The sequence below is a fragment of the Fistularia commersonii genome, chromosome 6, assembly GCF_037954325.1.
Source record: "Fistularia commersonii isolate RoL2024-O1a breed Wild chromosome 6, RoL_Fcom_v1.0, whole genome shotgun sequence".
Lineage (NCBI taxonomy): Eukaryota > Metazoa > Chordata > Actinopteri > Syngnathiformes > Fistulariidae > Fistularia > Fistularia commersonii.
Genome location: NC_141289.1, coordinates 11,960,008 through 11,974,635, shown reverse-complemented (window position 1 = coordinate 11,974,635; position 14,628 = coordinate 11,960,008). Strand labels below are relative to the sequence as shown.

At 38.9% G+C, this 14,628-nt stretch overlaps 1 protein-coding gene across 1 annotated transcript; it reads right to left on the bottom strand.

The window, feature by feature from the left end:
* Positions 1-338: 338 nt before the first annotated feature.
* LOC147233368 (sodium- and chloride-dependent GABA transporter 2-like) lies at positions 339-14,148 on the bottom strand. The gene is made up of 16 exons (XM_086148103.1): positions 14,102-14,148; positions 13,724-13,968; positions 13,360-13,494; positions 12,164-12,304; positions 11,941-12,031; positions 11,687-11,819; positions 11,282-11,416; positions 9,686-9,789; positions 9,045-9,169; positions 7,579-7,691; positions 7,314-7,451; positions 7,105-7,207; positions 5,321-5,421; positions 4,345-4,515; positions 1,282-4,129; positions 339-1,196 (listed from the first exon to the last, which is right to left on the bottom strand). The coding sequence occupies exons 2-15, from the start codon at positions 13,938-13,940 to the stop codon at positions 3,989-3,991; spliced, it is 1,848 nt and encodes a 615-aa protein (XP_086004229.1). The 5' UTR covers positions 13,941-13,968; positions 14,102-14,148; the 3' UTR covers positions 339-1,196; positions 1,282-3,988.
* Positions 14,149-14,628: the final 480 nt, after the last annotated feature.

Sequence of the window (14,628 nt, the reverse complement as noted above, 5' to 3'; positions counted from 1 at the left end):
AACTATTGGCAGCCTCGTTCTCTGAAACCACTGATCTAGATTGATAAATCAGGCACGAAGAACATATTTTTAGGATAAACTGCTGCTGCTCTTCGGACTCAAAGAAGATTGTAACATTGAACCCCTAGATAAGGGGGGACTCATGCCTATGATCATTTCTGGACACAGATTTCTCAGTAGTGAACATGATGATACAGTACAATAGAACACACACCAAACAAACTTTTGAGATGGTATGCAGTGCTGAGTGGGTCAAGTATCAAAATCAAAGAACAGTTATGTAACATACCCCCTGCTGGCTGCCCCCCCCAACCCCCTACCCATCTTTGGTTTCTCTGTCCTCCAGTCTCATCTTCAAACCCCCAGCTGTCTTCTGCTTCTCCTTTACACCACACTGTAAAGTGTATAGCTTGCAGCAAAAGACACTTCTAAAGAAAGAGCAAACAAGTGCTGTGCATAAGAGACAGGATATTTGATTAGGAAGGTGTCATTGTCAAGCGGACTCTGGAGTGTTTTAGACAAGAGATATGTAAACACTCAACCTTAAAATGAAGGATTTACCTTGGAAACAGAAATGGAGCAGCTGGAAACAAGTGGCATTGAGCCTGAGGGAAAAAAATCAGGCACCTTTCCATTTTTCAGTGCACGGTAAAACAACATGCATACGTAGCATCCCAACTGCTCCCCTTTCCCTCCCTATTCCCCTCTCCTCTTTGAATCTATCACACTCAGCCCAATTGGATCCTTTTTAATCCCTATCATCTGAGACGGAGATGTATGCCAAAGCAACCATATGGACATGAACCACCCCCGTTATCCATACACACACACAATTACACATTAGCTCAGCTCCCACGTGCAGAGCAGGCTGCATTCAGCATTGCACATCACCAAAACAACTTGTGTTGGTTCCCCCGCGTGCCGAGCCACGTGTTGGGAACCAACCCACTTCCTAGGGTGGCTGGGAGGGGCAGGAATCCAATACAGTTAATTGACAAGCCAAGCTGTTTACATAACCGCCAGGCTCAGTCTAAGTGGTGGTGTCTGTATTCTCCCAGGGCTGCATCTCTGCTTGTACTTCTGCGCACATACTCCATCACTTCCTCCGGCGTTTGTTTTCCTGCCCCGTGGATGTTAAAATCAGTCTTTCCCATCAGAGCAAGAATGCATCCAACAAGGCAAACTGATCAAAGCACCTGTGCAGGACAAGGTTGAACACATGACCAAGTGTTTCTCTCATACTTGTATCCTTTTCTGTGGAGACCCATGTTTTTCCAGTACCTGTTTCCATGGTAACTTGTTATCAGGAACCTGCAGTCTTATCCAACTTTAGGGATTCATGTAAGAAATAAGTCAACACAAATGGCTTTAAGAATGTATTGTATATTCTTCCAAAAAGGACCTACAACATAGACCCATTTTGATATGAAGATTGTACAATGAACAAAAGAGCACATTCAGAGCAAAGGGTACCTCCCAACATATTTAACAGGATTTCAGTCAAAACTGTAAATCACCTGAGTGACAGCAACCAATTCTTATCTGTCTTTACATATAGTTTGATGTATATAAATAATCCCACAACCACAGCTACACTCTAACTTAAAATAATTTACAGTACGTTAAGGCAGTGACACACTAAAAAGATAGTTCTCAAACTGAATGATTCAAACTAATCGTCTGAATATATTGCAATGCATTTATGAGATGTAGTCCCATGATATGCCAACATTTATATGTTACAGTTAAAGGTACCCATTAAGTATTTAACTGTACAGGACTGTCTCAGAAAATCGGAATATTGTGATAAAGTTCTTTATCTTCTGTAATGCAATTACAAAAACAAAAATGTCATACATTCTTATTCATTACAAATCAACTGAAATATTGCAAGCCTTTTATTGTCTTAATATTGCTGATTATGGCTTACATCTTGAGAAAACTCAAAAATCCTAATATCTCAAAATATTAGAATATCATGAAAAAGTATTTTTTGTTTTATTAATTGCATTACAGAAGATAAAGAACTCTATCACAATATTATAATTTTCTGAGATAGTCCTGTATAGGCGGAATATATTTATGAGATGTTTTTCTTTATGAGTAGCCAAACATAACTTGTCTTATTTGGTGCATAGATAGAAAAACAACTAAATATGTGTTATGAAAACATTTTTGGATAAGAGATGTCTAAAATATATATATCATACTCAGGCATACTGACGGCTAGTTTCCCTGTTTCCAAATTGATTGTTTTGGTACAGAGGGAATGCATGTTTGACTTGAGGATACAGCGACTGAAAGTAACTTAGACTTCTAAGGACACAATGGGTGAAAAGTTACTGAACAGTTAAGTTTCTTTTTTGTCTCAAGGCATTGAAATAGATTTTTGATTGTCAAAGTTCAATAAGTATCAACCATGACATAAAGTGAAGAGCTTGATGAAACTGGCAGCAAGAAGCGGTGTTTGGCTAATATAAAAAACGCATCAGTACCAATTGTTCAGCAGGGGGAATGTGAAGCTCTGCTGTAACTGGGAAAGTGATGTTTATAAAAAGGTAGGGTTTAAAACCCATTTAGTAAAAAATGTGACAAAACACAAACAAACATTTGTGTAACATGCAAATTTTTTTCAGATCTCCTCCTGCATGCTCTTTCAGGAGTGTAAAATTGGCTCTAAGTAATGACAACTGTGACAAATGACAACTGTAATCCTTAGTTAAGATCTTAAAAGGGCAAATTATTCGATTTTTTTCTAGGACTGAAAAAGGCTGCAGTTTTTATATGTGCGAACAGCTGATTTGGGTAAATCAATGGGAGACTGAAATTTCAAGTTGATAAAGTAGTTGCAATGTAGGAGTATGTGTTGCTAACAAGATGAGGTAGTTTTTCAATTGGCTGTGTATCAATCCAAGGTGTTCCTTTCAAATGGACGCTAAAACAATAATCTGTCATAGTGGGCAATACTAGCACGTCTTTCAAGAAATTGCAAAAAACAGTGTCAAACAACTTCAAGATATCTGTTTTCACAAGACAAATGTGATTTCTGATGTAAACAAATGAACTTGTAGACAACAAAGCAAAGCAGGTTAATTGTAAACATTTGTATAAACCTTTGTTATGAAATGATTGCTCTCTTTCTTTTTGTTCAATTGATCTTTTTCCTCAGCATAATTTGAAAGAAGAAAATGTAAAGGGTGCAGTTTGCATCTTAAACTTAAGCTAAAACTATTTTACAGCCCCATTATAACTTGGAGCTCCGTGAAATGGATTATGGGATAGAGACCCTATGATGACAACTTCTAACTTTGGTTTGACCTTCGAATTCCGCACTCCAGCGCACCAGACACATGGTGCAGATAGTTTGATCGATGTGAAAGATATACGTCACAAGGATGCAGATCTACAAATCATGCCAAACCCTCAAAAGAAAAACTTTCTTCAAGTACTTCTACTCAGCACTTTGTACGATTTGCATCAGCTGGGGACAGCACATGCCCAGAAACAGGGATGTGGAAACAGCTATCTAGGGTGGCTCATTATCACTATCTGACGCTCTTGTTCAAGCATGGGCATAAAAGGATCGGGGGATTATGCAGAAAATAAAATGCCGACCACACAACTTTGGCCAGATAACATTGTAAAGAAAAAAATGGATATTGAAAAAATGCCATTCTACTAAATTTGAGGTTATTTGAATGCACGGAAGAGCTACTGATGTCTTGTACTTGATGCAAGTCTCTTTTTCCTGAATCTTTAACAAAGTTTATATTTACACTTACTGGGTATATTGGGCATATAGTAATACGAGTGTACTCTGGTACAGAATATCACTAATGTGAGACCTGATTAGCAGGGGAGTGGGGTGAAGGATGGGGAGGGGCTGGGCTGGTTATAAACTCTACGTAGCAATTGCAACAATTATGACAATACCTTAACCTTGATCCTCCCCTTTTTCAAACGCTACTGAACCCGCGCTACATTGTTATCAAGTCATATGATTCTGGATGACATCAGTGATGGGTTCCTTAGTTTTCTCAGTGAGTGGAATTGCAGGCCTGTAAGGGCATGCTGTGAGTCTCAGGGTCATCGAGGTGTCTTTGGCTGGGCTACACAAAATCTGGAAACGCTGTGGAGTTAACAGATAAATATAGCTTGACTGTGTCATGCTGAAATGATATAATGAGTCTCAAATTCACTGACACACTCCAAAGTGTCTGCTTCCTTTAACTTACAGGCACGTTTTGAAATTCCGTGTTTGTTTGGAAAGCAAGCTTAAAAAAACTAAAACGTGTTATCTATAATATATGGCAGGAACAGAGACCACTGTTGGTGATGATTTACCTGCTGTAGAGTCCCTGGGGTGGTGGCAAGAGCGTAGATGGCCCACAAAGGGAGCAGAGACACAGAGGAGAAGGTGAGGAGCCATCCCAGCATGGTGGCCCAGCTGGGAGCGACCAGACCTTTCCCAAGTTTCAAAGGGGACCAACATACCAGGGAGAAGACAAAGGTTGCCTTGAAAGGACAGGAGGAGCATGAAAGCGGTCAGTATGCATTTGTAAATACTCTTGAATTAGCATCTCAAATAAATTGGGATTTCATAATATAATCCTTCACACTTACAGTGATAAAACACAAGTAGAAATAAACACTTACACCATATTGACATAGGTGCATATCTACTAAGTGAACATCAAGTTTTCTGAGATACAGATATTTGAGTAAAATGTCGGTTGTGATGGCAATCCAAAGTTGAACAAATGTTTTATCATGTTAGTCTACAATCCTTCCTGTATTTGCTCCAATTATTTTATTTTCAGATTAGTCATTCTCTGATAGGGAAGTTATTACAGAATTGGGATCAAAAATCCCTATCAACTTGACTAGGAAAACATTTAAATGCACTCAAAATTGAAATTGCTGTGCATTTGAGAAATCGTACCATAAATTCAAGTAGCAATATTAAATCATTTTGAAGAAAGGAACCTTTAATACTTTTAAAACAACATTATACTTGTACTTGGGCAATTGGACAATGTTTTTGTTACTGCAAATATCTGTGTAGGCCCACAATTTCAAATACTGAGCAAGAACAGTTTTCATTTATTGCAAATAATGACCAAGACAAGTACACTTCATAATCAAGTTCTATTATTTTCTATCGCCATGCAGTATTTTGTGAAACTTGGAAGTTAGTAGCGATAGATTTCTCTGTGCACAGAGGACGTCAGGATGGATAGTCTGATCAACGGCAGGTAATTTCAAATTGTGTGGATACACAAAACACTGTCAAATCTTTGTCCAGGGAAAGTTCACTCACAGTGCACACGATGGGGGTCAGGTATTTCCAGCACAGCTTGAAGATAGGAAGGGGAATGTAGCCGGTCATATCCTTGATGTTGGAACTGAAGCGCTCAGCTCCTGTTGGCAAAAGGGCATCGCTGTGAGCAGTTGTGGTTTGGTTTAACATTGGGGTTAGCCTCTCTGCTACTTAGGTGTTTTGTAACTTCCAGAGGTTTCCCCACAGTAGAGGAACAATGATGGAAGTACTAGTAGGTTAAGAGTACTATAACTGGCATGAGTATGTAAATATCTTTTTAGGATAGTGGTAGGATCATTATATGTGTAACACACACACACACACAGGCGCGCAAACACACACAGGCGCACAAACACACACACACACACACACACACACACACACACACACACACACGTATAGATAATAATAGCCTTAAATTCACATGTTTAAAAAAAGCTTGAGGAAGTGTTATTTCCCCTTTTTAAAAACTGAAGTTCATTCATGGGGGAGCATGTAAGCACATATTCTGAACTGAACTACAAGGACATTACATTTTCTTGATTTTTTTTTTTTCTGAGCTGAGGTTGACTTTGCACAGAGCAGGATGTTGATGTGCTGCACCTCTATTTCCTGTCCACTGATGAATTAAATATGCTACTGTAAAACTTGATTTGATGCAAGCTTGGATCAGAACTGAATAAATTGGGAAACAAAAGATGTACAGCTCTGGAAGAGGCAGTCAGAAAGAACCAGAAGTAAAGATGTCAACCTAAACACATAAGGAACGCAGAAATAAAACTTGGATGCAACACAATATTTATATTCACACAGAGTAATAATACAATAGAAACAGTGACAGCCCAGTGAACATAATGTAAGATTCCTTACAAAAATCTCGCTTGTAAAAAATATCCCCGTCATAAAAAGTGAAGAAAAGTTGCTGTGAATTCCTGAATGCTGGTTCACCCAGCCCCTTAGAGACCTGCTTTGTTAGTTCCACTGCTACACTCACCTACTGCTGGGAGAGCTATAAAACAGGCTTCCTTTTTTTGGATACACCACTGCACTCCCAGCCACTCAATGCACTCATAAGTACATGTAATGAGACTTTAGTCTCTGTTTGACTTTTTCCTGGATATTAATTGAGGGTTTAATTGTCAGAATGCTGTGTTGTATGAAGGGAGTGTTTTAGAAAAACTGGAGAGCCCCTGGTCCATAGCACGGATAGTGGCTCCCTGGGGCAGCCAGACTGAGACTTCGAGGCGACGGGGTCTGAGGCTGATTTAGGGCCCAAAGGAGACAGACAAGGAGCTGGCCATGAGCCAGTCTCCTTACAACAGTGAGTAGCTTCAGACATGTTAATATACTGTCTACTGACTCCTAGGGGGACGTAGGAGGAGGAAGTGAAGGGCTTTGTGTGTTTATTTAGATAAAAATGGATTTTCTAATCTTACTACTTTTTAGAACTGTTAGTTCTTGTCATACATATATTTTTTCTTCCCAACAACAGTTTCCTGGAAACCCATTGTCTGATAATGGACATTAAAATTACATTTTAATTAAATAAACATGGTAGGAAGTTTTTTACTGCTAAATTCTTGGAGTATAAGAAACATGCAGGGTTTCCATACTTTTCAAGAAATATTTTTTCAGAACATTGATTTTTTTTTCTTTTTTGCAAAGATTATTTACTGGCATCTAAAATCAACAATGGCTTCTTGGTTTTCCATTTTTCCCAGCAAGAATGTGAACACTAAAATGAAGAAAGATATGTTAGAGAACTGAGAAGTGGTGATTCATACCGTAGACCCATCCTATAGCTAGAGACTGGAAGATGGAGAGAAGCATCAAGCTGGCTCCACTGCAGGAGAAATGATCATATATCTGGAACACGTACAGGCCGCTCTGCATTAGAGTAGAAGCAAACGCACAAACAGAGAAAATGAAAAAAATTCCATCACTCAATAGCATAAAAAGCAGATCAGTTCAATGTATCCTCGGAGTCTCTTACCGGTGTGATCATAACTAGTCCAATCAGGAAACAGATGATACAGACAAACAGCAGTAGCAGCTCGCGGCGCTTTCCTCGTCGGATCAGATGAGGGTACAGGTCACTCATCGACGTCATCAGGGCCTCTAGACTCACAAACTGAGAGACAAAAAGAAAACTGGGTCGGCATGTCTGTTGTACATGATGTTGCGCTTAATACATCAATGCCATCTAAAGGTAACCCGATAAAGTCACTGTTGACAGACACAGTCTGGGTGTGATCTACCTGTGTGTCCAAGCCCAGCATGATGATCATAAGGAAGAAGCAGACAGCCCAGAGTTGGGGAAGAGGCATCATGGCAACAGCTCGGGGGTAAGCGATGAAGGCAAGCCCGGGCCCTGAGAGAGCAGGATACAAATAATTTTATGACATGGTAAGGAAATACATAAATTTCAAACAGAAAATGTACAATATACACAAACAGCTGAGATTTATTTTTGACTTTGCATTTTTGTCATGTTTTTTAGATCTTGTTAAAAATGGGCTATAATTCTAATTTTTATACATGATTAAGAAGGTGAAATATTAGGAGATATAACAATAAACTTTAATTCTAGTTTTTGTTGGTGCAAAACAGGTCAATATTCATTGGAGATGCTACAGTCATGCAAGCCTTTAAGGTGCGCCTTACAGTGTGGAAAATACGGTATATATCTTTTTTATTTATTCGCCTTACTTGATTCTCCTTTCAGTTATTCCATATTTTTTTGCAATTAAAACAAAAAAACAAAATCTTCAATACAAAAATAAACTGTTCCATAAGCTTTTCAGCCCTGCAGAAAATTGGTCATATAATCACAATTCTAATGCCCCTATATTGGTTACCTATTTGTCTTAGGCTTATATTTCAGTTTTTGTTTGTTACTTTAAGCCCCTCTGATCTGGCCCAAGAATTTTTATCTGACTTGTACTGACCAATGCACAGCCTAACCTACTCAGGCAGGAACTCCCTGACTGCTCCATTTCAATAAGACTAAAGTGGACAGAGAGTTTGCTGTTTTGATTCCTCCATGGTAGAAAAATTAGCCAAAGGATCTCCAGTGTGCTACAAAAGTAGCAGCTATTAAATCCCAAATACCTATTTTTATTGAAATGCTTTCTTGGAAGTCATGGAGTTTTTTTTAGGCATTTTTAAATAATTTGCTGAGGTTTTTATTCTTTATTTTTACTAACCTGTTTTTCTGTATGGACTTATGGTTCTATGTGTGCTGTAAGGTTGGTTTGGACAAATGCGAGACAACAAACGTGATTATTTTTTATTACAAAAAGCTGTATTAATCAAACTCATTAACTTGTGCTGTCAAACTTTGATTCAATTCCAAAAAGACCCTAGCAACCCTTCCTTGTAACTAGGGAGGGAAAAAATAGTGCACTGTTGTAGTTATTTGTTCATTTTTAGCCCGTGCGTCTTATATTCAGGGTTGCTCGATATTAAATAGTGGAAAATACGGTAATTTAAATTTTCCAATATCAAATTTAAAAAATGGCCACAAACTATTTGAAATACTATTTCTATAGTCATGTAGGTACACAAATATTTTTCAAAAATTTAAATGACAAGACCAAAATACAATCATCCTAAAAGAGGCAATCTATATTTACCAAAATCTTTAAAAAGGGAAAAAATTGTCTGTTGGTGCCCAAGTCACTTTTGCAGTTAAATAGATATCATTCTTAAAATAGTGCTTTACCTAATTGGGCCACAGTAGAAATGTCCACACCCTGCTCCTCAGCCATGAAGCCCAGCACGGAGAAAATGGCAAATCCTGCCAGGAAACTGGTGCCGCTGTTCAGGAGGCAGAGCAGGAAGGAGTCCCTGGTCAAAGATACATGATTGGTTAGTTTTCATTCTTGGAGACTGCCTTCTAATCACAACTAATGTTATGATTTATTTCCAGGGTATTTTTCTTGTCTCTTTCAGTGTACCACTCCATTGAAATTATTTATGGTGGTACTACTGTTGGGGGGAAAATACTGGTAAAACCAGACTAGGATTGAGGGCAATTGGACAATGTAGAAAGGTCTATTTGAGTCCTCACCCTGACACTGTGGGACTCTGGCCTGTTTCTGGAAAAACAACTTGAGAGTTAAATGCCTGGACCCTTCTGTGTCTACGAATCATGAGTGTGGGAAACATGGCAGTGAGGGCTTTTCTTTAAGGTGTGGCTGTGTCAGTGTGTGTTTTCTCTGTCCATTCCAGCCATTCCTTCTGGAAGCCATCTGACCAGCAGACCCAAATCTTCTATTCCAGTGAATACAGTGTTTGGCCTGAGAAGGGATGTACACAGAATTCTGTATGGTGTTGTGTAAGTACACGTGTGAAGAATCTCACTTATAGCAGTCATTGTTGAATTTGTTGTAACTGCCGAGGGCTGTGAGGCTCCCCAGACAGATTCCATAAGAGAAAAATATCTGGGTACCTGCATCCATCCATACCTGCAGAGAAGATGGAAATAAAAAAGAGCAGCAATTGAGTAATTCATGAATTAAAGCATATGTGACGTTGCATGCGGTTTTGGGCTTGGAGGGACACAGTTTGGCTAACATGAAAGCAAACACACACCCATGACTGTCCAAATGACATCCAAATGTTTTTCACCCATGCACTGTATGCAAAGTATGACTTTAAAAAAACGAGAGCAAGTCCTGTAAAAAGATACATTCTTTGACTTACCATGTTATTGCTGTTAAATGCTGGATTGGGTAAAACAAAACAAAAAAACTGACAAAACAAACAAAAACCAAACTGCCTACCTCGTAGCAGACCTTCCATCATTGTGTATTGTATTTTTCTTATTACTGCACTGATAAAAATTGAAAAATGAGAATTCTGTCTTGGCCTACTTTTATGACATTTTTTTTGTTCAATGTCAAGGTAATTCCATTGTATTTCATTATCTGTTATCAGTTAAATGAGGTAGAACAGAGAAAAATAAACAATAGTCAAAAGTGCATCAAGGCTATGTTGAGGTCCAATCAAACAGACCACATCTGGACTGGTATATGCCAGATTCTATACATATCTGGGCCTTGACCAAGTTTATTTTGTATGTTTTAAATGTTTTAACCAAAACAATGATTCAGAACAAAGGAAACCGCTTCAGCTCTTTTTATGTAAACTCAGAGATAAGACAAACAAGCCTCCATCCAAGCGCCCTTTCGTCCATCTGTCTAAAACTACATGCTTGGGTTTATTTCGAATTTATGCACTCTGAGACCAGAGAAAATTGGGAACCAAATCTTTCAATGTTGCTCCAACAAAACCTGATTTGTTCTTGGTAGTCAGCTAGCTCTGTGAACAGCAAGCTTTGTCCCATCTGTCCTTTGAAATTTGTTGGCCCCTGCTCATCATCCCTCCCATGCACACTTGTAGAGCTCTAATTGATGTTTTCGAAAACACAGGAAACATAAGATATCAACTCCTCTGAGTCCAACTTTTTTTTAGCTCCCAGTCTCATGCGGTCTTTTCCAAATAATCCAGACACAAAATACCCAATTATAAAATGAAATCAAACATTTGGACCTCTCTTCTTCACTTTTCCCAGCCCAGGTCATTATTGGTTAGAAAGTATGTTGTTTATCGATGGGAAACCGAACAGAAAGACTGACACATTGTAGTTGTTAGTTTCATGCCTGTAGCTATGCCTCTTTGAGTGTATTATGCAAAAACATATAAATCATTGACTGTCTGGTTTATAATTAATTAAATTAAGATTCTAATTGCAACTTCTGTCATTTTGTTTTGGTAGTTCAGTGAAAGCAGCTGTCATATTTTTTTCTTCTTCTAGATTTAGGAAATCTAACATTCTTGGAAGGTTTTTGAGAGGAAAACACATTCTTGAAGAATTACAGTAGTGAACATTTTCCTGAAATACATTGATGGAGAAAGACAGAAAAAGTGCAAAATACAAATATACAGATTCCTCACCTGTGCGTCTGCAAGGCGGGTGACGTTTGGTTTGAGGTAGTAAATGATGCCCTGGGTCGCTCCGGGCAGGGTGGCACCACGCACCAGCAGCACAAACAACATGACGTAGGGGAAGGTGGCTGTGAGGTACACCACCTAGATCATAAACAGCGCACCAGAATGTGGCTTGTCATTAGTTCAGATCTATGTTAGATCTGTAAAGCAACATTTTAAGATCCTCTGTTTTGCATATTACTTTGCACTTAACAACAATGCATTGCATGAACTACATTTTTATAAAGACATTTCTTTGTCAACATATTCTCATGAACCATCAGGGTTCATTCTATCTGGCGACCCAGAAGCTAAAGAAAGCTTAAAAGCAACGAAAGAAGACAAAATGTACAATGTATTAAATTTGCTCACTTTTCCAGTGGATCTGATGCCCTTCCAGACACAGAAGTAACAGATGAGCCAGACGGCAGCCAAACACAAAGCCAGCTTCCAACTAATAGAATCCATCTCATCTAAAGAACTAGACAAGTGGAGTACCTCCCGCCTAGAACACACACACACACACACACACACACACACAAACACACACAAACACACAGTCTGTTACTCTCTACATAATCAACTCTGCTAAATGCAGAGAGAAAAGTCTATAATGCTAAACCCACTCCCAAAACTCCATGATGGGGGAGGTAGCGTTCTCTGGCACAGCACTTGTATTAGCTGTCTGGTTCTGATGATCAAACAGGAAACAGGCCGCTGCAGGATCAAAAAAAACATACAAATACTGGACAAAAAAACTTGTGGAAATTAAAATATTTAAACATAAATAGTACCCAGTAAGGACAGAAGCTGCAAATTTGTGGTTAAACCTGACGCTTGTTTACGCACCAGTATTCCACGAGTTGTTACAGTGTGACCAGGGCAATTGCTCCTGGAAGCTGTAGGACAAGTAGAAGACAGCCCAGGCCAGGATGACGATGTAATACACACAGCCATGGAGTATCATCACCTGGCTGGCATAGCCAAGACCTGCAAAACCAATCATAGTTATATCATAGAGAATCATAGAGTGCGAACACACACACACACACACACACACACACACACACACACACTCATATACACATACACACACACACACACACACACACACACACACACACACACATTCATTCATTCATTCACAAAGTGACAAGATTGAACTAGAGCCAACATACTGTCTGTCATGAGAGCGTAAAGAAGTTTTTGTGGGTTTGGTCTTTTCGGTTATTTGCCTCCACTAACAAGTGTTTTTCCAAAAGGATCAAAAAGTATTAATGCAAGATAATGTGTGTAAACTGGAGAGGATTGTAATATATTTTCTGAGGATAGGGGACCTGATCAGGTACTGCATAATCTGCATAGATCTTACAAACAATTTAAATTTTTACGCAATAGTTTCTTTGACAGCTTATCTTGTATTGAGCATAACATTGTATGCCTGCTGGTTATAATACAGCATCATTGCATTACAGAGAAGGTAACAAATGCACTATTAAACCAAGTCCCACTGTTAAACTCATTGCTTTAATTTTCAAAAGTGAGATTCTTTGTCAGCTCACATCAGAAATATAACCTTTGTGTTTGTTTCTCTTTGTATGTCTTAAGACTAGATGATACTCTTTTCTGACAATTTGAACAGCTAGTATGCCTTTAAGAAGACATAGACAACAGATCAGTATTTCAACATCAAGTACCATGGTGCAAATGTAACCAAAATGTAACAATAGTTGTAAGAGGCTATCAAAATATTAGCACTGTTACCAATACTTTCCTCAAAAAAAATCAAGTTCTGTCTATCATATGCTTTCATTCTCTTTTAACTAATTTGCCTTTACATCACGTCCATTTACAGTAACTGATGTACTTGTGATGCTGTATAATGTCTTTTGATAAATTCTAAAATCCAACTTTACTGCATTTTTTTCCCCAGAATATTCAGCGTTTTCAGAACCATAGGAAAATGCCACAGGTATCACCATATAAAAGCAAGAAATGGCCCCAAGTTAGAAATTAATCCAGGTGATTTCATGAATCAAATGTACCTCCAAACAATGGGCAGATGGTCCTCCAGGCACTGACACCTCCCAGGCTGGTGTACTGACCCAGCGAGGTCTCCAGGAGGAACAGGGGGATGCCACACAGCACCAGGAACAACAGATAAGGTACGAAGAACACACCTGCCAACACACACACACACACAAACACACATTCTCAACACAAAAAACATACTGATTTCAATCCTCTTAAAACCGAACTGCAGTTAATCTTAAAGTAAAAAAATATCTCAGTCTGACCATTAAAAGTTAATGCTGCATTTCTATATCTCTGTATCTTGTCTTTATTGGTTTAATGCTCAGCTTTAACCACCATCCAACCAACATCTCCACTGATCAGCCAATACTCTACCTCCGCCATTCTTGTAGCACAGATAGGGGAACCTCCAGACGTTGCCAAGGCCGATGATCTGCCCTGCCACCGCCAGGAGGAACTCGGCCTTGCTATCCCACTGGCCCCTGGCAAGTAAGTCATCTTTGGTTTCTTCTTTTTGGCTGGATAAGTTCCCTCGGCAGATCTTATTCAGCAGCGAGGCTCTTTCCTGTGGAGGCTGCTGGTCAGTCGTCATCACTTGCTCTGGCAGAGATACGCACGCACTTTTGGGAGGAGATATGCAAAACAAAAAATGCTTGAAACAGTGGTGAAAATAGAAAGTGCTGCAATCGGTCATACACAGGTAGATGGCAAAACAAATAAAAAAAAAAAAAAGCTTTGGTCAAAATTTGTTACATAACAGAACACAGCACAGGACAGGTGCTCCCAGATGTCCACAGCTGCGATGAGTAGCTGAGTATCTTGTTTTTTGACAGTTGCTTTGTGTATCACACTTATCAGTTGATTCTCGCATGGTCTTCACACCCCTGATTGGGTGTGTTTTCTTTATCTATAGCGTGCAGCACAGCAGAGGTCAAGTCTTAGATCCTCCTGATCAATGTTGTCAAATAGAGGGCGAATATTTGAAAACATTTTTGTCACCAATCGCAAAAAGTCGGGTGATCAACTTCGTGTGACTTACGTTTTCCATTTTTCCACCAGGAGGTGATAAGTTTTCTATTAAACGTGTTGATACTTTTGCCTTAGGACAATGAAAAATTAACTTGGTAAACTCTTGAGATGTCAATCACATTCGGATTATATTGTAATATACATCATCCATATCTTTATAGACTTTATTAATAGATCTCTATAATATAGTCAAAATAATGACCATTTAAAGTGAATTCCTCAGGGAGGCGTGATGGTAACCTGTGTCTGTA

Bases quoted from the DNA above. Each gene is read 5' to 3' on its own strand.
- LOC147233368 (XM_086148103.1), bottom strand. From the start codon at position 13,940: ATGACGACTGACCAGCAGCCTCCACAGGAAAGAGCCTCGCTGCTGAAT. The intron at 5,422-7,104 runs GTATGAATCACC...TTTTGCCAACAG, and splicing joins AGCTATAGGATGGGTCTACG to GAGCTGAGCGCTTCAGTTCC. The intron at 4,130-4,344 runs GTAAATCATCAC...TTAACTCCACAG, and splicing joins CCCCAGGGACTCTACAGCAG to CGTTTCCAGATTTTGTGTAG.